The following is a 25,682-nucleotide window of genomic DNA, read 5'->3' on the forward strand; positions in this document are numbered from 1 at the left end:
TGATGTATTTTTCGGTAGGTGTTGTTTAATTTATTTTACAGTTTTGAATGCAGTATGGTGCCTGATGTGTTTATTCTATGGTTTCGTATGCATGAATCATGGTTTTATTTATTATGGTTTGAATTATTGTGAACCCGATATTGTGTTGCCTTGTTTGGTGTCCATTACTGGTTTACATGTTTATGTTTTATTGGATAATTGAGATTAAGAAAAATAGAAAAAGGTATGTGAATTGATAAATGGATAATGTCGACAGCCTAACTAGATATCCTAAGAGATGGTGACAGACCGGGTCCAAAGAGAACTCTACCAGGAACGTGGTCTCTCATATCGGACGGAGTATGGAGACTTTATATGTTTTGGCACTTATACCAGACGGGGTATGGGGGCAGCCCGTTTCACCCTCATACCGGACGGGGTATGGGGACGGCCCTGATATTAAGTTATTAATGTGAATGGTTCACGTGTAGCGGTGATCCCCTATGATATGTGTTATGTTACAGAATGTGCATGATCTTATGAGGTTTATGATGTTATTGTTTCTCATAAGTTGTTTTCATAAATCTCACCGAGGTAAGTGGATAATAAAGGTTTTTATTATTGACAAATGAGTTTGTTATAAATTATACTCCATTGGTCGTTTTTATTTTCCACCAACCTTTACTTCTATGACAGTGAGATAGTGTGATGTCTTTACTGGGTTAGTGTACCTCATTCCTTACTTAACCATTTCAGATCAAGAAGACTTGGTTCCCAAGTCCATCCCGCAGGAAGACGGCGAGTAGATGTCTAAAGATTTCATAATTTTATTTATAACATTCATCTCTAATATTTACTTTATTTAGTTTATTCTTTCATACGTTTAGTACGTTTGGATTATTGTGTAAAAAATATTAATCAAAATTTTTATTCCGCTTCCGCACTTAGAATTTTTCTTATATATACTTTCCCTTTAAAATTCTGGAGCCGTTACATTATATGCATCCTTTTTTTTTTTCAAGTTGTATTGAGCCTAGAATCAAATTGATTAAATTATAGTTGATATTTTTTATTTTCATCGCTGAATGCAAATAAATTTAGCTTACTTTAAAAATATATGGAGCTAATTCTTGTTATCATGCTTACCCGACCCAATGTGGGAGCTTATAATGACCAAATTCAAGGCAAAAGCTTCACATTATGAACACAATTTTTTGTCAAAAGTGGTATGTTATACTCTTACAATGTGTCTAGCTCAAAATCATTTCTTTCCTATTTAATAATTGATTTTAGTTACTCTATACAAAGCAGTTAGTAATAATTTGTATATTTGATGTCTAATTAAATGAACGTCAACCATATCATCAATTTTACGACTACGAATTTGTATCTTCACGTGAAGTAAATGCAACAATACACTACTGCAATTCGACATGGAATTAACTTGGTATTAAAAAATTATTTTTTATCAAATTAGTATTCTACTTATACTGCATTTACATTCGTATTGCATGAAATTAGAATAACAAACCCAACATTATAGAATGTGTTCTATCCAATGACTCCATATGTAACATGTCATGACTTGCAATCTCTGGTTGTTTTGTAAAGATGGAAGCATGTCTATATCACTTGTTATGAATGATTTCGAGGCTCAGGGGATCTTTCATTTCAATGACTTCAAAGGATCAAACTCTTGTGTCGATTTCGATTCATAACTTAATTGTTTGATATATTAAATTAACATAATTTACACATTTGACAAATAATTAAATTATCTTCACTTGTACCTTAAATTCCACAACCCTAAATTTTGTATTCCTCCATATTAGAAAAATGAAATACACAGATATAAATTGAGTTAAGATTAGACTTAAATGCTTTTTCCATTAAAATTCATATCCATGTGTGTTAGACTTTTTTTCAATGTCATAAAATTGAAATTTAAATCAACCTCAACCATAATAAATTAAACTGGACTACATGGTCATCATCATTGTAGGGTCACTTATAAATCTTTTTTCTGGCCCCTAGTTACTGTCCTCATGCTGAAGAGAAAGATTTATGAAATATGAATCAGAATAGTTCTCTCTCAATCTGTTTGCATATTCTAACATTAACAATTAAACAACTAAATTACGAAAGGCCATTGCCTTCGTGATTCTTCATTCAAGCCATAATACATGCCCGATGTTGCAAAAACTCGGCCTCTATGAACAAAATCCTCTTGTGAGAATTGATAGGAAGTTACGCTTTCTCTCACCAAGGCTACCTGCCGACTCAATATACTGATGCAGCAATCTAGAGGGACCGTGCATCCTTGGCAGACAGGTTATGATTACTCTAGCAAACAAATTAGTACATGTTGAGATATATTCTTTTGCAGCAAAATTTGTCAGTCCCATCTCAAGAGATTCACCATTAAGAGGGAAAACATCTAAGACTTGGGAACAGTAACACTCAGAATCTTCACATCTTGGTAAGGTTTGTCTGCCTTGTCTGTCTTCACTTTTTCTATTGCCTGTCCACAGGTGCATCATTAAAATTTACTAGTAAGGACACAAAGTAAATGTAGGAACACCGTATAACAATGACATGAGAAGAACATAAGTCGAATCTCTCGCCTGTCTGATAGAAGGGCCTATAAAAGAGGGACAGAAAGGTACAAGCTCAGAAGTATACCTGTACTACGTCCATTCCTTTCACAACTCTACCAAAAACTGTATGCTTATTGTCCAGCCATGGTGTAGCCACTGTGGTGATAAAGAACTGGGAGCCATTTGTATTTGGCCCAGCATTTGCCATTGACACAGTGAAAGGCCTGTCATGTCGTAAGCTGCAGACATTATAATGTTTAACCCAAAGTCAGCTGTACTTGGTCAAATAAGATAACTAGTTGCAGTAGAAATAACGACAATGAAATCTTAGCTGAAATTAAAATGCATTCTTTAGTTGATACAATTTTGTGGTAATTATGGATAAAACTTACTAGATAAAAATGTACCTAAGTTAAACAATGGTCAGTACGTGATTTATGGTTCATTGTGTTAACAAATCAAAATCACTACCTTTTGTGAAACTCATCCTCAAATTCCCTTCCCCATATCGATTGCCCACCAGTGCCATCTCCCAGAGGATCTCCTGTTTGTACCATGAACCCTTTGATAACTCGGTGAAAAATGAGATTATCATAATAGCCATTCCGACAGTGGGTTGTAAAGTTCTCCACAGTTTTGGGACATTCTTCTGGGTAAAGTCTCATGTGGATGTCACCCATTGTTGTATGCAGAATCTAGTAAGAAAACCATTACAAAATATGGCGAGAACGAGTTATCAGACATACTAAAGGAATCATTTAATATAAGCAATTTAATTGTTTATCAACTGTCCTAAAAGGTGCAGTCAAACATATTGAATTTGTAGTAAATATGGAGGATGAACTCATCAAACTGAATTATAAATCAAAATCCAAAATCACATCATCCATATAAATTATCATTTCAAATGGCAAACAAGGATAGGAAAAGTTATCAGATCCACAAGGAAGTCTACTAGGATACTGAACAATAAACCTTCAGGGTACATACACAGACCAAATTTTAAGAGTAACATTCAAGAGATCCCTAAACTGAACAACAAACAATGGAGAGAACAGACTTACGGAATAAAATAGGTAGGAAAACTAAGTTAATTAACACTAAACCGGACAGGGGAGAGAATAAAAGGGTCTTTAAGAAGAAAAAGTGATAATATTGTTTGTTTTAATAATAAACATGTAGATAATGTCTCAAAAACATGTAGATAATGTCTCAAAAACATGCAGATAAAGAAAAAAGTTACAGGAATCTCCATCCCAATGGGAAAGGCAAAGATTATCGTAATCCCTGATGTCAAAGACATCAACACAGGATAACAAAATGCAAACAATTATATTCTGTAAAGTTGCTTTCTTACATAAATATAATTAGTTTCAAATATAACTTTTCTTTTAGATCAAAACAAAATTATGATTTATAGGGCAACAAGACGATGGTATCCATATAGAAAAGAAGCTATACAACAAAATATCTATTAGACTGTATATACAAAATGAATGATGACAGGTCTGAAACCATAAATCCCTAATCCTATAAAAAGAGGAAGAGAAGCCATCAATATCCTTTCTATTCCTCATGCCAAATGACCCAGAAATTCCAGCCAATCCCAAACCTCTATCAATACTTGACCTTAGCCTTCCCACTATAGAACACCTTTATTTATTTACCATTAAACCTTTCACCTACCTCCTAGATTCTGTTTTTTTTTTCTCTGCCACATCTTGGAACTGCTAGATTATTTGCCTAACAAAAACTCAACCTTGGAAAGGGATAGACTAAAAGAAATTTATAAGAAAGCAACTAGAAAGCTTCTCTGAACCATGCCAAAAGAGATGTATGTACATAATAAAAATGGAAATCATTACAAAGATAAAGAGACACTTGACTCTTCAAATGGAGCTATAACAGATCTTTCAAAATCCTGCGAAAAACCCATTTCCAAATGTATTTTCCTCATTGTCTGTAATCTGGAAATATAAATCTGATAAACAGATCTGGAAGAGAAAAGCTCCGCCAAGAGTGGCTTTTTTTTACATGGGAAGCTACGAAGGAATGCATTTTAACTATTGATATGCTTAAAAGAAGAGGAATCACGTTGATCAACAGATGCTTCCTGTGCCAATCAGATGAGGAAAGTTGCAATCACTTACTGTTGCGGTGTCCGAAGACCTACAGTTTATGGACTTCTGTGTTTGGGCTATTGGGGTTGAATTGGGTTATGGTTGAGAATGTGAATAGTGAATTATGGGCTTCGACGGGTTTGTGTTAAAAAAGTAGGCATTTATTTCTAATTTCACTTACTATTTTTTTGGTTGTGTGGAAGGAAAGGAACGCGAGCGCATTTGAGGACAATGAGACTAATTTTACATATGTTTGAGATAAATGGATACATACTTTTGAATTTATTTTGTTTAGTCATGACATTAATGACTGGAAGGATCTGGGGATGGTCATGAACCATTTAATTGACTTGTAACTAGTTTATGTACTTGGGTGATACCCCATTGGTATCTTTATGAATAATATCTTTTCTCTATTATTTCAAAAAAAAGGACAGAATTTTCAGAAGCCAACAAAGCAAAGGCGAGAACTGGGGGGTGGGGATTTAGGATGTTTGCAGTCAACAAAGAAAGTGGGTTTGCTTCATGATGATGGTAATATTGTTCTATAATGATGATTGGTCAGAGTGAGAGTGATGGTGTGCATGCAGGAAGAGATTATGGAGTTGAAGAGGCAGAAGGCTGAGTCCTCTAATGGTTATGGTTGGAATGACTATATGGCATTGCCATTTACTCAAAATGTAAGCTTCAAATGTTTCAAATTCTTATAGGAGATCGATATACATATATATATATATATGCACTCACACAGACATACACATAGTTTATGTTTGTTTGAACGTTATTATTGATTTTTGGTATAGGTAATCAGTGAAACACTCAGAATGGCAAATATCATTAATGGGGTTTGGACAAAGGCTCTCAAAGATGTTGAGGTTAAAGGTGATCAGTAATATAGTACTGCTTTTTTGACTGATTTCTTCTGGTTGAAGAAAAATAGCTTTTTAAAAAGAATTATGTTATTTAATTAATTAATTTATATATTTTTTGGGTATTTAATACTGCTAGAATGGTGTGTGTTGGCTTGTTTTATATCTATTCACGTGGATAAAGAGAATTACGAGAACCCCTATAAGTTTGATCCTTGGAGATGGGAAGTAAGTCTTACTTTTCATCTTCTACTTATAATTTTTGTTTCTTTCAGCTGCAACAGAATTTTCAGTTTTTGTGCATTAATACTCTGTTTACTCTACCAGAAGGATGGGCAAGTTTTAAAGGTAATAAGAGTAAAGGGTAAGTAGAGAGATAAAACACACCAAATTTTCAGGAAGAGAGGTTGTCACAGCTTTTCCTATATCTGATACAGCCAAAAGTTCATCAGGAGGAGGCTTTTCATTAAACACATCCCTTCCTTTGGTTGCATCTTCGGGTTCTTCTGGTTCTCTCCGACTACATGAAATTATAGTACAAAATTAACAAATTCATTTACCAAGAAACAATGTCAAAAATTTCAAAGGCAAGAGGCATGTCAATCAACGTGTAAACATGTATTACATGAAACAATTTAACTACCACACTTGAGAAACATCCTAGATTAGCAATCCGATGCTGTTATACGCCCATGTTTCAATTTAGAAAAAACAGTAACTTAGGCATCATGATTTCCACTAACCATTTAAAGATCACCAAGGGCAGTCACAAGAACTATACACTTATCAACGATACTATTCAAGCAGTTTCGTACCTGAATAAATAGATCCTATGCTTCTTGAAGGCACAACATAGGAGAGTTGGATCTATTAAAGGCTCTTTGCTTTCGTTAACATTTGCTGCTGCAGAAGGAATTTTTCTGACTTTCTTACTGCTTCGATCACCTTGATACAACGCAATTCTCAAAAACCTGTCGTTGCTCTCTACCTTCCCAAGAATTCGGGCAACTTTGTTGGTGTGTAAATTTACTATCTATAAAGAGTAAGAATGGGACCAGACAAAGAGTAAATAAATCAAGAACATTGAAGGAGAAAGATGGACACAAATTGAGGCATATAGCAAGTATTTTAAAACTTGGGGAAAAGACTTACTTTTATTCCAAGAAGTGTTGCATATATAAGGAAATTAGAACTTTCATCAAAAAGGGCATTAGCTTGTGGAGCAGTCTCTGTCTTTTCAATTTCCTTTTCAACAGCCATTCTTCGTCCAAAATCAATAGCTTCCAACCAATACATGGGAGCATCACTCCTTTGGAGATCTTGAGCCACCTGATATGCATGATAGTCAATCATCTCTCATGATCCAAGAAGGAGGTATGTCATAAATAGGAGGCCGAAAGATATCATCATTACCTCAAGTGATTCATCATAAACTCGTCTTAGTTTACCCGTTCTGAACCAAAATACACGAATCCTGCGATCAGGTGATGTGATAGAAAATTGCTTACCATCTGGGCTAACCTGAAAGGCAACAAATTAGGTTTCACATTTTAACATTTAGGTAGCATTTGATGAAATGAAAGAACTGAACAAGATGGAACTATAGCACAATATAGGATAAGAGGAAAATATAAGGTGACTAGCATTTAAGGGCCTGGTCTGAACACATTTGTATTGGTTTATGTTTAGTAGTTAGTGAATAGTAAAGAATAATATCTATAATTACTAAAAATACCCCCTGTATCATATTCATATTTACTTTCACACTAAATTACCAAGTACCTTCTACAAAAATATAACTTAACATTGGAATTATAAAAAATGACTAGTTTTATTTACATTTCATATAGACTTAAAAAACATAATTGAATAAAAATTAAGGTAACTACCATTAAAATCAGCAGGTAAAACAAGAAAATGTTGGCAAAATGACCAACTTAGACCAAAATTGTTCTCCCCTCTCTCCTCTGTAAGCTCCCTCTCTACTCTCTTGAATCTTGCCAGTTGGCCTTCTCTCTCTTGATATGACACTTAGCATCTTCTGGAGACGCTTTTCTGTTGCTTACATCACTGATTCTTGGGTGCTGAGCTCCTTAGGGTGAGGACTATAAATGTCTCTCTGCTATGTAGAAAGATGTTCGGTTCTTAGGTTCTGTATGTAGTGTCTACATTTGAAGCTTATTTTCTTAGCACATTCAGGTCCTTAGACCTTTCTGGTGTTAACCAGCTAAATTTATGCTGAGGTTGATGGAGTTAGTGTAGTTCTAGATGATGGCATGTTAGAGTAGATATATGATTTGTACGTGGAATAACATTTTTTTAAACATATAATATTCTAACTCATATTTATACTTTTAATAATTATTTGGACAACTGGATAAACTACTGCTTCTCTATCCTTATTACTTGATGGCCTGTAGCTTGAAGCAACTCATTTCACTTGGGATGTTCACACTTATTTTATTGGAAGAAAAACAGATGCACATTGAGATGATAGGATAGTTTTATTTTAATAGATTGTTTTGAATTTTGTCTCATTTCTAGGAAACTAAGTCTGGTTTCTAAGCTTGTAGAGAAATATTTTTTAAAAAAAAATAAAAAGTATAAAAGTATATTAAATCAACACCACCAAGGGAGTGCCACCCATTTACATGATATTTATAAATCTGTTAGTATATCTACTACATTTCCAAAATCCTCCATCCTATATATGCCATGTCTCAAAATCAACGAACCAAAATAATGAAACCATCCATCCTTGATTTTAGAAATCTCTCATTCTATCTCCTCAAATACACTTCTATTCATCTCTTTCCACACTACCCAAGAAATAGTCAACGGAATATTATTTATAATTTTTTTCTTTTTACATATCCCTTCCCACACTCAAATCTCATCCCTCACCAACCCTGCTATAACTCAATTTATCCTTAACAAGCCATAAACAATTGTCTGTAGACTATATATCACTGGGCACCATAGTAGAATATGATTACATCATTCTGCAGCTTCCTTACAAAGATAACAACTATTCACCATAGCTCTCTTCCTTCTCATTAACTTATCAATTGTCAGTATGGATTCTCTACCCACCTCCCAAGCAAAAAACAAAGTTATTCTTAGGGGGCCTTCACCTTCCAAATCTGTTTAGCATGAAACTGGATCTCCCCCATCTCTCCATTTCTAACCAAATGGTTATAGAAATATTTCAAGTGAACACCCCATTCTTCTTCAATTTCCACACAAGTTGATCTCTATCATCATTCAGATGAACATCGGACCATAGATGTAACAATGCTTCATATTCTTCAACCTCCAATCATTGAGGGTCCTGGTCACATTCACTATCCATTCCATTCTACCGTTCACTCCCCCATAAGCCTCCTCCACATAGATATGCTTCAATTGGGCAATGGCAAAAATCTGCTGGAACAGATTCTTGAAACTCACCCTCCCGCTCCAATCATCCTGGCAGAAGAGAACCCTGTTCCCTCTCCCCAACTTCCATTTGATACATTCTTGAACTTTTTGCCTCCCTATACTTACTCCCCTCCATAAACCCATGTCATGGGGTCTAACCACTTTTCTATTATATTCTCCTCTGTTGTTAAGCCCCCACTGAGCTTCAATCGTACTCTTCCACAAGCTATCATCTTTCCTCGTATATCTCCATATCCACTTACAGCCTGTATAGATATATTTTATTCTGCTAGTTTACTGTTGGAATTCTAAGCCCATGGGAAAATATTGTAAGAATGGCAGCTCATGTTCTATGCTAAAGAGAAAGAAGAGAGAAATAAACTAGATTAAAATTGGTATTCACATCAAAATTAAAACTAGGTTAAAATTGGTATTCACGTAAATAATTAAGGGTAAAATGACAATTTCATGTCAATACTAAACAAAGTTTATTTTGTTAATGATCAGATCTAGTTCAGTTAGGTTTTCGTCTAGTTCCAATGCGAAATCATGTTTTTGTAGAATATGCTACACATAACATTCTCGAAACTTGCCATTAGTTCTAATATATTTTGGAATTGAATGTAATATTATATATATGTACATATTAATATAGTAACTTATTATTATTTTATTGTGTAGTATCAATAATAATTTCTAACTTCCTATCAAAAAAATAATAATTTCTATATATTTTAATTAGTTAATTAGTTAAATTTAAGTTATTTATAAAAAATAAAAACATCAAAATCTAATTATCATAAGATTAACACCTGAGACTTGTAAGAGAAAAGGTGAGATCAAAAATAAAATAAGGCTACAAGTTTTGTTTTTATATAAGAGTAATGTATAATAGAAAGTATATGTGTATATATTTTGGAATTGAATGTAATATTATATATACGTATATATTAATATAGTAACTTATTATTATTTTATTGTGTAGTATCAATAATAATTTCTAACTTCCTATCAAAAAAATAATAATTTCTATATATTTTAATTAGTTAATTAGTTAAATTTAAGTTATTTGTAAAAAATAAAAACATCAAAATCTAATTATCATAAGATTAACACCTGAGACTTGTAAGAGAAAAGGTGAGATCAAAAATAAAATAAAGCTACAAGTTTTGTTTTTATATAAGAGTAATGTATAATAGAAAGTATATGTGTAAGGATAATGTTGGAAAGCTAACTTTGAGTACTAATATGGTAGAATAATTTTGCCCCTCCAAAATGCAAGAACAAACTTGTTCCTTGAATATTACTTTTTTGTCTGTTCTAACCAGCATTTATGCAACCAAAGATAGCACTAAACTCTTCTGCTGCCAAATCCTATGCTTTTGTTGGTACCAAACGCTACATTAGTTACACCACTAAACATTACTAGAAAACACATGCCATGTATATGGGTAGCATCAGTAAAGTGCCTTCTTTTTCTTTTCAAACACTTGCGTTATGTTTAGTTGTAGAGAGTTACTTTGAGTTTTCTTTTTTTCCAAAAATTTGTGCATAAGGAGTATAATAGTCGATGCAGAAAATAATAGTGAAATTTAGCATGAGTTGAAAAGAACAAAAAGTGGTTTTTAAACTCGTGCAATGTTTTATCATTTTCCAAATTTTGCTTTTGTTCAACGATTATGCAAATTTTGTCAATATGTAGACTTCAAAAATAAAAGCTCAAAATAGTTTTCCGCAGCTAAACAAGGCCTTAATCTTACCGGATTAAATCAACACGCGACTCAAAATTAAGAAACCTTATAACTTAATTGTTATAAGACACAAATGAGAAGCAACTTATCCAAGAAAGAAAAGAATGCACTGGCAATTAAATAATGCACATGCAATTAAAGTTCACGCTCTCCTGGCAAAAGAAAAAGCAGTGGACATAATGCAAAAGGGGTTAGCATTAGATTTCTTAACTAGTTTAGAAATTATAAGTATATTAAATGTAAGCTACTATGCTATATTAGGAGTCTATATTATTGAGAAGTACTATTATAGTTTTGGTAACTCAGAATTTTTATTCTTAGTAGCATTTTCCTATTTGTATTAGAATTAGCATTCCTGATATTATTAGTATTAGTTTCTTACTTTTAATAGGATTAGTATTCCTAATTCTATTAGTTTACTATTTCTAATTTTAATTCTGTTTAGGAAAAATTGCTTAGAGATTATTATAAATAGCTAGCAATTTCACTCTTTGGAGTGTTCAAGTTATTCAATAATATTTTGAGAGTTTCTTATTTTTCTATTTGTGTGATGCAATCAAATCCTCAAGTTTGAAATTCAAAACTTCTTAGATGTGATGTCTAAGAAACTCTAGGCATGATGTGTAGGTTTTTTTAGTCTCTAAATTCCTCGACTCTATTTGCCCTACGCCAATTTAAAGATACAGAATGGGCTAGCATTAAATTCTTCTCTAAATAGTTTAAAGGTTGTAATTATCTTAAATTTAAACTATTATACTATTTAAAAATCTATTTATTGAGTATTATTATAATTTTAGTAACTTAAAATTTTTGTTCTTCTTAGTATTTTCCCATTTATATTAAGATCAGTACTCCTAATTCTACTAATTTACTATTTTTATTTTTATTTTATTTAGAAAATGTCACTTAGAGATTATTCTATATAATTTATAGTTTAACTTATTAGAGATTTCAAATTATTCAATAATATATAGAGAGCTTCTCTGTTTTTTACTTGTGTGATGCAATCAAACCTTTAAGTATGATATTTAAGGTTTCTTAGATATGGTTCTAAGAAACCTTAGGTGTAATGTCTAAGTTTTTATCCCCTAATCTATAATTGGACAAATCAACCATATTTGTCCTACATCAATTTGGTATCAAACTAAAAGAATCCTGCACCCAAAACTCCAAACCTACGCCCAAACAGTTCCACACCCATATGAAAAAATGAAAAAGAAAATCTTCAAAAAAAAATTCAAAAATCCAAAAACAGCCAGCAGCTCCATTCATTAGCCACCTATCGAAAGTGGTCAACACCAGCACCACCACTAGCTCTAGAAGGTCCCGATTGGCAAACTCTCGAAGCCCACCATGAAACTCCACTGGAAACCATGACACTCCTCGGCACAAGCTCCCAAAGCCACTGCTTCTCACGAACCCAAACTCCTGCACCATCGCACCCTACACCGACCTCCAATCTGAGACTACCTCCTCCATTTGAGTCGCCTACCAAACGGCTGCCATTGTCTAGTGACCAAAAGCCAGTGTGTAAAGCCCACGCGCGACCAACTGCGAGTAAACCTTACACAATATGTTTCTTTTCGGCTCTCACAATGAGCTCCCGGTTCAACTAGTATTTTTTAAAGAGAAATTAAACTTTAACAAATGGTGATTAACGCTAAATTAAATGTTAAACTAGAGGCATGTGAAGCAACCATTAATACAAAATTGCAAACATTATCCCATTGATTGTTTTTTGGGTCATTTGAAAAGAGAGGAATGGTAGAGCTTTTGATAGTGTTGAAAGTAGTACTAATAGATTAAAAAATAGGTGAATTCATTATTTTGGTTCTATTTTGTTAAATCATGATATTAATTGTGATGTGCATTTTAGAAATGTCATAAATACTCTAATATCATTATAAATGTTCTTGTACATGGGCGGTACCCCCGATTCCTTGGTACCTTGTTAATATATACGATACACTTTTTTTATTTCAAAAAAAAATCTAATACTTGATGTGAGACAGATTAAGAACGTTATTTCCCCAACCATCATTTTCCAAACAAGATCTAAAATATCTTATTTGAAAGTATTCCAAGACTATCAGTCAAAGAGGACTAGTGCCATTAAAAGTTGTTCTCTAGACAACATGTTATCAGAAGCCAATCCAGCAAGGTGGCAAATCTGCTCGAGGATCTCCTTTTTTTTCTCAACATCTGAATGTATCGGAAATGGCAACTCTAAACGTTCCACATCTTGTTTCAACTCTATATTTCTTGCCATCAAGCTTACCGACTTAGCTAGGGTTATCCTACATCTATGCATGTACATTCATAGGTTATCCTACATCTATGTATGTACATTCATAAACTAAGCCTCTAAAATGAAACCATTCAAATGACAAAGTATTCACAAAGTCCTCTTATTAAGCATTCGCGGTAAATATGCATTCACAATAACAAAGTAATCAAAAGCATGTATAGGTAAAGAATACAAGTAAAGAATTATTTTTGTACCTCAATAGAAGAAACTGTTGTTTTGCACTTCACAATTTCAAAGAGATTTGTCTCACTTTTTAATCTAAAATTCACCCTGCATGGACCATAAAAGAAAGGAAGAGATTATCCATTTTTTTAGATAAAAAGTATAAACAGTATATGAAAACTATAGCACTAAGGGAGTGCAACCCATTTACAAAAGATATTTACATCTCGGTGAGACTATCAATGATGTGTCCAAAATCCTCAACCCTATACATGTGGGTGTCCCAAAAAAATAGAGTCAAAATAATGATACCAACTATCTTTTAATTTAGAAATGTCACTCTCTACCCCTTCAAAAGCACTCCGATTTCTCTCTTTTTAGACCACTCAAAGAATAGTCAAAAAAATAAGCCTAATACATTTCTTCTTTTTACAAACCCTCCCCACCCCCCCCCCGGCCGAAATTTCCTCCTTAACTGAACCCGCCTCCACCCAACTAATATCCAGAACATTGTACATTATAGACCATAAGTTGTAAACCATAGCACAACATAGAAGAAGATAGTTACAAGTCTCAGCAGCACTTCTACGCAAATAGCATGCATTCAACATAACTCTGCCCCTTCTCATAAGAATATCAATGGTCAAAATACACACTCTTCTGGCTTCCCACACGAAAAAAGCGATTCTTGGCAGAGCATGGACCTTCCAAATCTGTTTATAAGGAAACACCTGGTAACTTTGATTGCTAGTATCCATCAACGTATTATAAGAGGATTTCACAGTAAATTGTACATCTTGTTTTGGTTTCCACAACAAAACATCCCTATTCGGTATCATATGAACACGAGAGTAACTGCAATAAAGCATCATATTCTCCTACCTCCTAATCATTCAAATTCCGCTCCACTTCCACATTCCACACTTCCCCAACCCCTCCCACAAAAAAAAGGAAGAGATTATTCATGAAACAACAAAAAGTTGCTCTACCAATCAAATAGTCAACCTATAAGGATGAAGGCATTAATCAGAGTTGTACTATGATGTAAGAATTTATGGAACTTGAATGGGAAAAGTTAGAAGTATTGAAGGAATGCAAGAGCTGAATTTCAGCATCTTAATTAACCAATTATTGACAGCTAGGAATATTAATAAATATAAGCGGAATCCTGATTAAATGATAGAAGATAAAGAAATTAGGGAAAGGAATAGAAGGGGGGTTAAATCAAAGAACTGTATGCTATTCAATTAGCTGATGCCAGTAGTGTTCAACAATACTGCTTAATACAAGTTATGCCATATTAGCTTCTGTCCTCTGTTTTTTGCTTAATTTAAGACTAACTGTCCTTCCCAAGTGGCCTTTAGCTACTTGTCAAACGGACTAAGTTCTTGTATTTAGTTTATTCATTTGTTTGCCACTTCATTTGTTTGCTACCCTTTAATTTTTCAGTTTTTTTAAGCTCATGTTACAGGATTTTTATCTTAATTTCTATACTTTCTATACTTTCTTCTTCATCCTTCCTAAAATAATAGCAATAAACAACACAGTAATAATAGCAATTATTGCAGAAAATTACTCGTCTTTGGAAAATACTCTCACGTATACATGCATCTACCTTGAAATTAACATTAAGTTTTTATCCAAACGGTCCTCTTCACAACATATATAAATTAAAGAATAGACATAATCAAAAAATAGATGATGCTAAGTCAGAAAACAGTAAACCTACAAGGTCATTTTAGCAACTTTTCCAAAAAAAAAAATGAAAATTATATAATTTCATGAGGCACAAAACCATTAATTAATTAAAAGAAGACAGAAGTAAAATAAATTTAGCGAAAAAGTAAAATAGAAACACAAACTTGGAAATTTACTTGCCTAATAATAAATTATTAAGTTTATTTTATTGTGTTAACAATATCAAATTCAGTAAAAATAAGAGTAGACAATTCAAAAATTTTATCAGAAAAGAAAATTTTCAAAAAAAATGAAGGTATGCTCATTAAAACTTTGAAAAGAAAGTAAGAAAGGAAAAAAAATAAAGCAAAAGCTAAAAGATAAAATAAAAAGGGAGAAAGTGAAATGCTATAAACAATAAGAAAAGAAAAAAGAAAAGTTAACCAAACAGCTGAAAAATAAATGAAATAAAAACAAAAAGAAAATGACATTTTGGCAATTGGATAAATGAGTTGTCTGCAAATGTCACTGGTAGAAATTTAGGTCAAAATCATACATAAATAAGCACTTACTCGCTCTCTGGGAATTGGAGTGTTGTTGGACTCCAATACTCAATGATTCCCTTTGTGTCAACAGATATCACTGTGTCAAATACTGGATTATATTTCACAACTTTTACCGGTCCCAAGTGTACCTAGAAATAAATACGAAAAGACAAATGGAACACAGTAAATTTCAGAACCAGTACAAGAAAACAAAGAAGGGGAAAAAATCTGTGAAAGATTTGAAGACATTGAAACTTCAAGACAACTACATACCTCTTTAGAGTTGATAGGTTCATTTGAACCAGCTCTAGCATCATATATATGCACAAACGAGGAATTTCTATCACTAATGGCAAGCTTAGCTTTAACTTCTCCTTGCTTGTAGACCCACTCAACAGTGCCAGGCACAAATGGAACACGAAGCATGACCATCATGTCATAGTTAACCACATCATATATCTTCACTGAATGATCATTAGAAATTGTGCAGCAAAGCAATCCATCTGAGCTAACCTGCATAGCTGAACCAAAGTCATTGTTGGTAACTACACCAGAAATCAGAATTTGTTAACAAGGAACACATACAAAAGTTGCAAATATGAAAGAAAAACTGAAGGATATGCGTGTCTTCAAGCAAAAGAGAGCAAGTTCATGGAAATATGCAAAAGAACTAACACATTCCATGTTGCATAATGTAAATGCATATATGCTATGGATACTTAAACCTAATTTGTTATAAAATTACTTGAACCAAATTGGAAAAAATGAGTTGTGGAAGGAGAAAGAGCTCACCGCTAGACCTTCAATGGGGCCAAGATGGGATCTAAAATGCTTTGCGAACTCAATCCCAATAGCCTTTTTCTTCCAAAATTTTAGATGTCCTGGTTTAAGGATAAAAAGAACACAAAAAATTTGAAAACAATTAAAATTCAATGTTATCCAGTAAAGACCACAAATATTAGACCTGAGAAGGTGGAAATAGAATTAAATTGGAGATTTGAAACCCAACCTTCACATTTCTTTTTGAATTTGATAATTGCACTACAGAATTGAAATTTCTACTACTGGAGATTTATAAAAAACGAAAAGCAATGAAAAGATAAACAACAAGAGAACCCCACCCATATTCAAAAAAATGGGAAATTAAATATTAGTCACATATCAATAAGGTTCCACAAGTCCTCGTCAGAATAAAAAGGATGACCCTTCAACAAAAATAAAAAGGTTCCTGAACCATAAATCTATAACTGCACCAATAGAGATATTCATGACCTAAGCACCCCATTCACCTCAAATTTAAGCTATTCACTTGGCAAAATAACATTTACAAAAAAGGAAAATGAAAGAAAGAACAGGCATGTCAACTCCAATGGTGCATAAAATTTCCTTCTCCACATATTGATAAGATATTTATCTTATTCCTTCTCTTGTAAATCCTAATTGATTAATGGTTAAAATCACTCATAAAGCAGCATATGAAAAAGCAGCAGCAGAATTAGATGCTAACGCAAGGAACCGACAAAATTTTCAAATTACCATCAATACTTCCAGTTATGAAAAAATCCGCTGCTGAGACAGCCACATGTGTAACCACATCTCTATGCATATAACTTTTCTCATACCTGCAAATAAAAGCATCAAACAACATGCCACCATTTCTATCTACAGCATCTTGTTCACATACACCAGATTCAAATGGCAAAAAGAAAGAATCACGTAAGATTCTACTTAGTTCCAAATCCAGAGGAAAAAGGGTGTAAAATGTATGACAAGTTACCAGCAATAAGATCTAATATATCCAACATTTCACTTCATATGAAATGATAAACAATTATGAAAAGAAACAAGTTGTCAAGAGGAAAAACTCATAAAAATTAAGAAAACAGGAGGAAAATAGAAAAGATCACAACAACATTGGTAACTCCAGCCCATCAAAGTGCAAGAACACATGCATGCAAGGCTCAGACTCTGGAAAACCCTGTGATGCATAATGGGTTATCTCTAGAATACCTAAGTAAATTAGGAATTATAGAAATATTATATATATAACTACTCTACTACCAAGGAGTCTATTACTATAGTTTTAGTAACTTTATAGTTTTATTCGTATTAGTATTCAGTTTTCCTATTAGTATTAATTGTATTAATATTTTCTAGTTATACTACAAGTAGTATTTCCTACTGTATTTGAGAAAGACTTCTTAAAGACCCTACAAATACCTTTGTAACCTCTTAGAGATTACCATTCAATTATTTGATAAAATAATTTGAGAATTTCTCAATTTTCTAATTGTGTAATGCTATCAAACCCTTAAACATGATATTTACGACTTCTTAGATCTGATACCTAACAAACCATAGGTGTATTGTTTAGATTTTTTTTTTTTTTTGAAATAAAAAGAATGAAAATATCATTGATAATCTTTACCAAGTAGATATCAACCTGTATACAAAGTATTTAAAAATCTACCAGTATATCAATAAGGTCCCCTAAGTCCTCCATAGAGTAAAGAGGATGACTCAATAACAAAAATCCAAAAGTTTAGAACCATTATTCCTAACAAAATCAAAACTATTGTCAATGTCTATTTCTTCAAAAACTCTTTTATTCCTCTCCTTCCAAACCGCTCAAAAGCTGGTGAGTGGAATGAGGTTTCCTCCGCCCATATTTATTCTCTGACCGAGCCAGCCATCACCCAATTGATTCCTAATAGTCTGTAGACCATAGTCCATAGTTTGTACACCACCAGGCACCAGAGAAATACATGGTTACAAGTCTCCGCAGCCCTTTTACAGAGATAGCATCGATTCACCATAACCTTACTCCGTCTCATCAATTTGTCGATAGTCAAAATGCATTCTATGCCGACCTCCTACGTAAAAAAAAGAAAAAAAAGGAGTAATGTGTAGATTTTTATCACTAAATTCCTAATTGGACAAATCAATCCTATTTATTAAAGCCAAAAGAATCCTACACTCAAAATCTCAAAACCCTATATCCAAACAACCTTGAACCCATCTACTAGGAAAAAGAAAAGATTACATAGAAACCCTAAAATCGCTGCTACTCCACCCACTAGCTACGGCCAAGAGGTGGTTAACACAGCCTCTACCACTGGTCTTGGAGGACTATGATCAGCACACACCCAAAGCCCCACATCTAAACTCCACTAGGAGATGCACCAATTGTTGCTGCAACTTCTCCTTCCACTGTCTCACTTCATAACGTACTTCCAGAGAACTATATCTCACACTGACCTCCAATCTGCAACTACCACCTCAATCAAGTTGATTAAACAAATATCGCCAATGTCTGGTGATTGGAAGCCGGCACATGGGCCCATGCACGTGCAACAGCAAGCGGGTATTTTAATATTGTGCTCTGTTTTTACTTTTTTAAACTAAGTTTGACCTATTTGGTTCACCTAGACTGGTCTACTGGTCCCAGATCAGTTCCCAGCAGTTCAAAACCAAGTACTTTTGTCCACTCTTTTTATTTTGCAGTCTCTTCACAAAAGTTTATGTAATGGAAAAGGTTTAAAACATGTGAAATAGTAAGAAAGATAATAGATCATAGCTCAAGGATAATAAAATTGACAAATCTTTTGTAACTGTAAGTAAGCAACACTATGCAGTTAAGGTACAAAAAGATCCAAAATATTTCTCCAATTTTCCAAATTGGAGCCCGTTCTGAAAATAAATATTAGAAACTTGTCATTCATGAAGATTCTTGCAGGAATCTTGTTTCAATTTCTACATTTAAACAAATCTTTCAATGCAATCGCATCCGCACCCATATAGATTACCTTTGAAAGATTATTCAAGCATTTTAGTAACTCAAGAAACTCTTGTTTCTATTCATCATGGCACCTGCATTGATCCAATCTTGTGCGATGTTGTTCATATGATGTTCACATATACTCTTTTAGGTCAACTTTAACTGTATAATCAATATGTTCAACATTATGAGACTGCCAATAGTTATCATTTTATGCTCCGCTTGAAGGATGTAGCTTTAAAACTTATGATTACAGAAGAAATGAATAAATATAAACATCCAAATCATCTGCAATCAATGAAGAAGATAAAGAGAAGGAACTTGTTGAAGTTGACAAAAGAGAATAACTGTCATGTCTTCCTAAGAATAAAGATTTTCAGGTCACTCAAGACCTTTCACTACCCAAAAAAAGTCCTATAGAAATTTAGTAAAAAAGGAATCTAAGTTAATAATTGTGTCTAGTGATGTTCAACTCAAGAATGAAATTAAAATGCAACTTGCTCAATATATTGATTTTATCCTATTATTAGGATTCCATACTCATGAATAATTGTGTGTTTCCATCACATTTGTCACTGAAGAGACTGGTCATGCACAGAGTTCGTTAATTTTCATAAGGGAGCTCGAGGATCAAGTTTGTACATCATTTGACACTTTAAAACTCGTGGAGGATTTCTCCAACCAGTAGAAAATAACGCATAATGGGCTAGCTCTAGATAACCCAAATAAATTAGAAACTAAAATTATATTAAATATAAAGCTATTATATTATTTAGAAGTCCATTACTATAATGTTATTAACTTTAAGATTTTATTCTTATTATTATTTAATTTTCTTATTAGTATTAGTTGTATTAATAATTTTTATTTGTATTAGTGGTAGAATTCACATTCTTATTATAAGTGGTACTTCTTGTTCTATTTGGAACAAACTTATTTAACACCCTAAAAATACTTTTATAATCTCTTGGAGATTATCATTCAATTATTCAATAAGTACTTCGAGAAATTATCAATTGTCTAATTGTGTGATGCAATCGAATTCTAAGTGTGATGCTTAAAATTTCTTATATGTGATGTCTAAGAAACTCTAATTGTGATGTCTAGATTCTTATTCTCAAATCTCTAATTGGACAACTCAAACATATTTGTCCTACATCACCCTAACCATTCCTCTCACGTACTAGAAGCAAGAATCCAACAAGACTCACAAAATCCTATTCTAATGAAACATGCTATAATATGAAATATAGATAATCAGAGATCAGTACATCAAGGGGTATTCCCTGAATTTGCAGGGATGAACTATAGACCCTTACAAGGAAGCTCAACCAAATCAAGCAAAATTTTATAAATATCCGTCTCAATTAAAAGGTGCCTCAACTGCATTATGTGATGCAAATATCGATGCCATGAAACATTGGATTTACTCCAGTGCAGGCTCTACCTCCTCGTTGATTTTGAGGGAAAACAACTGGTCAACGCAACAGTAAGTTGGTTGCAGATAAGCTATACCATTCAAGCTCGTTTCTTCAAGTTCATGTATCTTTAAACATGCAAAAAGATATATCCCACATCCAACTATTTTATACTTAGAAAGACCATTAGGCCCTGTTTGGGAGAGAGAAAAGGATTAAGGTTAAGAATATATAATAGAAAGGACTGGAACCGAACTTAATAGAAGGGAAGAAAATGTTAAACATTTTACTGGTATAAATAAGATAGTCATGAAAATAGAAAGTAATGTAAATTTATGAATGTAGAAAAGACCTTGTTAACTGTACGCATGACAGCAAAATATAAAAAAAGGATAATTTAGTCAATCAACTAACTTAAATTTTACTTTTATTTCTATTCCATCTCCTCTGCAATTTTTTTTTCCCGGGCCGGGCGAGGTGGCGGGTGTTTGGAGCTTTGAGGGATGTAATCGGAGTAAATAATTATCTAAATTTCTGCTCCATCTTAATAGTGTTAGATGCTCTCTAAACTTTCCATTCGATGCTCTCCCCAGTTCCAAACGCACTCTTAATCCTTGATTATAATATAATAAGAATCAAAAACCCTAAACCCTAAATCCTAAACCCAATAATCATAAGAATCAGTTTCCGTTCCTTTCAATTAATCTAGTGGAAAAAGCGCAATGAACTACACTATAAACTTTAGCTACTTACCAAAACCAGTACACGCAACAGGATAACACCAAACTAGTTTCAAAACCCTGAAATAATTGGCATAAACACCGATTATAGTAGCGATATAAAAGCATACATATTAGCTGATGGAAGCGAATCCAGATAAGCCTTCTCGAACTGGAGCGGGCGCTTGGGACGGGCACGGGGCGCGGGTCCAGGTCCGACCATTGGCTCTTCCTCGCCATCTGGCGCCATCGAGTTAGCATCGCCGTTCTGTGGTTCCTCCATCTTCTTGACTGGTCTATGGTTTATGCCCGTTAAAAAGATTGTCCAACAGAGAAGATTAAGAAAAAAATGAAAACCTACCTCTAGGATGACAGAGAAGAGAGAGAAAGATGATTTGCAGGAACAATAAAGCTATGGCGGCGGGAACCCTTTTGCCATAATGTATTTTTGGGGAGTGGGAAGATGAATTCTAATGGCCACTATCATGTTAAAAGCGGCTTGTTTTTCAATTCGAAAAAAAAAAAAAAGGCTTTCAAACACTTTTATTTTATGCTTATAACTTTAGAGACGAGTTCTGACAAAAAAAAAAGAATAATTTTTAGGTTATTAAATAATTTTAAGAAGATAAAATATGATTTTTTATTTTTTATTTTTTATTTTTTTATTATTATTCGAATATATTAACTTAAATATCTATTTAAAATTAGTATTAATAATAAGTAATATAATTATTATGTTTAAATATTAAAGTGGGTTCTTTCTTTAAATTTTTTAAAACATTTTAGCGAAAATCAATTATCTTTTGTCATAGAAGGAATGTTTTGTCTCTTCCTTTTGTTTTTATTTTTTTAGACTTAAAGTTCTTTTTGGATAAAATGAGTACATAATTTAGTGTTTATTTCTATCTCAATTATATTCGCTACAACTTTTATAAAAATTCTGAATGTTCGTCAAAATTTTATTTTTATAGAGTTTTTGCAGTTATTACTACTGTGTCAGAGTCATTAAAAAGTGTGTGTGTATTAATGGGTACTGGTAACTAAAATGTGTTAAAACAATTATTTTAATTATGAGTTTAGTGTGGTATGCAATTCTATATCACCCTAGATGAAATGAGTAAGATAGAAAGTTTTTTTAGTGAGACATATATGGGAAAAGACAAACCTGTTGCAAAACTTATCTCTTACCAATCCCTACCTAAATCAAATCTAATTCAATGAATGATCAAGTATATGTATTTTTAATTCAATTGCAAATTTGTAATTTATTCCACTTTTAGAAATGAAAGAAAAAAAGTATTATGACAATATATAAAGAAAAGATAAAGACAAGTTTAAAAAAAATTAAGAAAGGTAAAAACTTGCCAGGGACTTGGAACATGAAAGAAAGTTAATAAGCATTTAAGATACAAGGAAACTTATGAAACACTAATCTATATCATATATGAAATTGTAGATGTAGGCACATAAATATACATATATATATATATATATATAAAGACATCTTTTTATTTCTTTTTCAACCTTTATCTTTTAATAAAAATATTATAACATTATGGTCATTGCCCTTAAACTAATGCCACAGTCATAGTCATTCCCATTATTGTTACTACCATCACCTATATTATAATGTTGTTAATACTCTTGCACCGTTATTAACATAACTCCAATTTTTGTACCATTATCATCTTCGTTTTAACTACTATTACTTGCACGATCACTATTACCATTATTACCTGCAAGATTGTCATTATTATTTTATTATTGTCAACAATAATAATGTCATCACCTCCATCATCTTAGCTTCTTAATCGTTGTCACTATCATCATTACCTTTTTAGATGTTATCATCATTAATATTAACCCTACCACCAACATCATTGCAACTCTTACCTTATTCACCATAGTTTCTACCATTACCTTCATTTCCACCATCACCTATTCTCATTGTTATTGTCATTTCTTCCATCATCATTGTTTATATTGCCACCAGTATTATTAGTTATATTATTTTTTGCTGCTTCACTTTTAGCCACTATAAGACTAAGATGGGAAATTTAACGTTTGCTTAGGACATAATTGCTATGTTGATACCACATACACATCAAGAAGGTTGTTAAGTTCCAAAGAACAACATCATAAAAAAATCGTGCAAGAATGCATAGTTAATGTATTAATATGACAATTAAGAGTCATGGATGACAAGATCGTCTACACCAAATCGAAAAGTATATTTTGTGTATCTAATCTATAGTTTGATATATTATAAAGGTAATGTAACACCCCAAAAACTTTTGCACTTAATTTGTAACGCGAACCCCTATTTATTTGAGTTCTAAGGCTATTTAAACTTCTTAAATATTTTATAATTTTAATTTTCATATAAATATCGTATTTTGTATTTTGATTTAATTAAATAATTCTTAAAATTTATTATTTTATTTCTAGAAAAATTATATTTTTTATTATTTTAAAATAATTTTCAGGAAAAATAGAAAAAATAGTGGAAAAATCTCGCGGGAAAGGTCCTGTCGCGCAAGTACTGCACGCTGCACACGCATATTAAGGCAAATGAGTGTCAGATACAGATTCAGAATAACGAGTGCATGATAAAATTTTATGCAGCAGAATCAAAGTATAACAAATTTCTTACAAATATATATAGTGTTCCAAATACATATAGAAATTGAGGCCAGAAGTGGCTACAAAATACAAAACATAAGGGCCACTTCTTTCACTATGTTATTGAATTCATCAGAGTGCGGGAACAATCATGCACTCAGACTTATGGATCCACAGGATCCTCATAGACTTCTAAGGATAGGTCTGCTTGCGGTTCCTCATTTTCTTCCTCATCTACAGGGGCATGAAAAGAGTGAGTTTCATATGCTCAGTAAGAAAAACAGTATTAAATTAACATCGTAAGATTTCAAAAGTTTATTATTTTATCTTACCATTTAACTTCCTCGTTTATCTATCTCACCATTATGAAAACTATTTTTTTGTTAAAAGAATGATAAGTTAGCATAGAAAATTAAATATACATTATGTCAGATAATAGAGAAAATTAAATAAATTATGAAATTGACAGATTTTTTGTGTCATACTTTGCGAAGTCATTACAAACTTCCATCTCTGATGGCAGATAGAGATTTTCAACTACCCAAGTGGAATGATCAGATCACATACAGATACGATAATTTGTTCGTACCCACTTCCGGCTGGCCAAACTATGGTATAATCTATTACCACGGTCATACCAACTATAGTGGTCTTAATATATATCTATAGTCATGATATTAATTAGCCACGGGTGACCCCTGTAGATAGTGCGATATCACTCTCGTTAGAGGGCACGCCGTCATCTACTAGGAGCGGTCCTTTTACGTCTTTCAAGACCAGATAGGGGAGGGGAAAACAGATACCTCGAAGAGAGGGGAACAGATACCCCTTAGAGATAAAAGTCTAACGAGACACTTAATGCAATATGCATGTCAATACAGGTACACTTCGGATCATACAGGCTTCATTCCACTTTTCTCTTTTTTTCTTTTCTTTCTTTTTTTCTTTTACTGTTACCAATTACATATTACATTTATTACATGCAAATTCATCAAGTGTCTGTAATTCACATAACATGCTTGAAAATCAAAATAACTTAACTCATTTGAACACATAGACATACAAAACAGGCAAATAATAATCATATTAAATTCGTTTATCTAAAAATACTCCTTAAGATGTCGAAAGTAATATTAGATTCCTTACTGAAACCACGATGATTTATTCTTTACCGTTTTCCTTTATTTTTCTTATTCTCTCACTAATCTATTATATATATATATATCTCTCTCTAAACATTTAAAAATGGAAGAAATAAAAGTGTAGAGAGGAAGGGAAGGGCGAGGACAATTTACAGAATTTTAGAACCATTGGATTCGCGACAAATGAAAAAATATGGAGAATAGAAATGAGAAAGAGATGTTCGGCACAAAAAATGAGGGAGGAGGACCTCCTCCACCAACAACGGTGGCGTGCTGCATAAGGCAGCGGCAGTGCACTGCACAAGGTGGGAGTGCGCGGCCGATGCGCTACAAGCTAACCTACAGGTGCACAGGCCTATTGTTGTGTGTGCAAGGCCTAGGTGCGCGCAAGCCTACTGCGCACAGGGCCTATCTGCACAGGCCTACTACGCGAACGATGCGCGCACAGTGTGTGGCACCTGTCTGTGCGTGAGGTGACGTGTGAATGGCCCGCCTGCACGCAACAAGAGGCGCATATAGGTCTTGAACCCGCGTCGTGCGCACGGATGGGACATGTGTGTGTGCTTGTGGGTGGA

The 25,682-nt window shown here is 33.1% G+C and overlaps 1 protein-coding gene across 4 annotated transcripts; it reads right to left on the minus strand.

Annotated features, from left to right (window-relative positions):
* Nucleotides 1–1,911: 1,911 nt before the first annotated feature.
* CYP71 (cyclophilin71) lies at nt 1,912–21,863 on the minus strand. 4 transcript variants are annotated; one of them, XM_088213373.1, is made up of 14 exons: nt 21,705–21,863; nt 21,475–21,639; nt 16,965–17,050; nt 16,221–16,309; nt 15,702–15,941; nt 15,456–15,577; nt 13,239–13,314; nt 6,979–7,086; nt 6,718–6,894; nt 6,381–6,598; nt 5,953–6,085; nt 3,048–3,271; nt 2,662–2,815; nt 1,912–2,500 (listed from the first exon to the last, which is right to left on the minus strand). In XM_088213373.1, exons 2-14 carry the CDS (start codon nt 21,624–21,626, stop codon nt 2,417–2,419), a joined length of 1,863 nt encoding a protein of 620 aa, XP_088069499.1. In that variant the 5' UTR covers nt 21,627–21,639; nt 21,705–21,863; the 3' UTR covers nt 1,912–2,416. The 4 variants fall into 4 exon arrangements, with proteins under 4 accessions (XP_088069499.1, XP_088069500.1, XP_088069498.1 ...); XM_088213374.1 differs by having other exon boundaries at nt 21,475–21,634; nt 21,705–21,854; XM_088213372.1 differs by having other exon boundaries at nt 21,475–21,846.
* Between the last annotated feature and the right edge of the window lie 3,819 nt (nt 21,864–25,682).

This window comes from Carica papaya, chromosome 2, assembly GCF_054855325.1.
Source record: "Carica papaya isolate Zhongbai chromosome 2, ASM5485532v1, whole genome shotgun sequence".
Taxonomy (NCBI): Eukaryota; Viridiplantae; Streptophyta; class Magnoliopsida; order Brassicales; family Caricaceae; genus Carica; species Carica papaya.

Bases quoted from the DNA above. Each gene is read 5' to 3' on its own strand.
- CYP71 (XM_088213373.1), bottom strand. From the start codon at position 21,626: ATGGAGGAACCACAGAACGGCGATGCTAACTCGATGGCGCCAGATGGC. The intron at 7,087-13,238 runs GTACAAAAATAA...GTTGCCTTTCAG, and splicing joins CAACAGTTTCTTCTATTGAG to GTTAGCCCAGATGGTAAGCA. The intron at 2,816-3,047 runs GTAGTGATTTTG...TAATGTCTGCAG, and splicing joins GAGGATGAGTTTCACAAAAG to CTTACGACATGACAGGCCTT.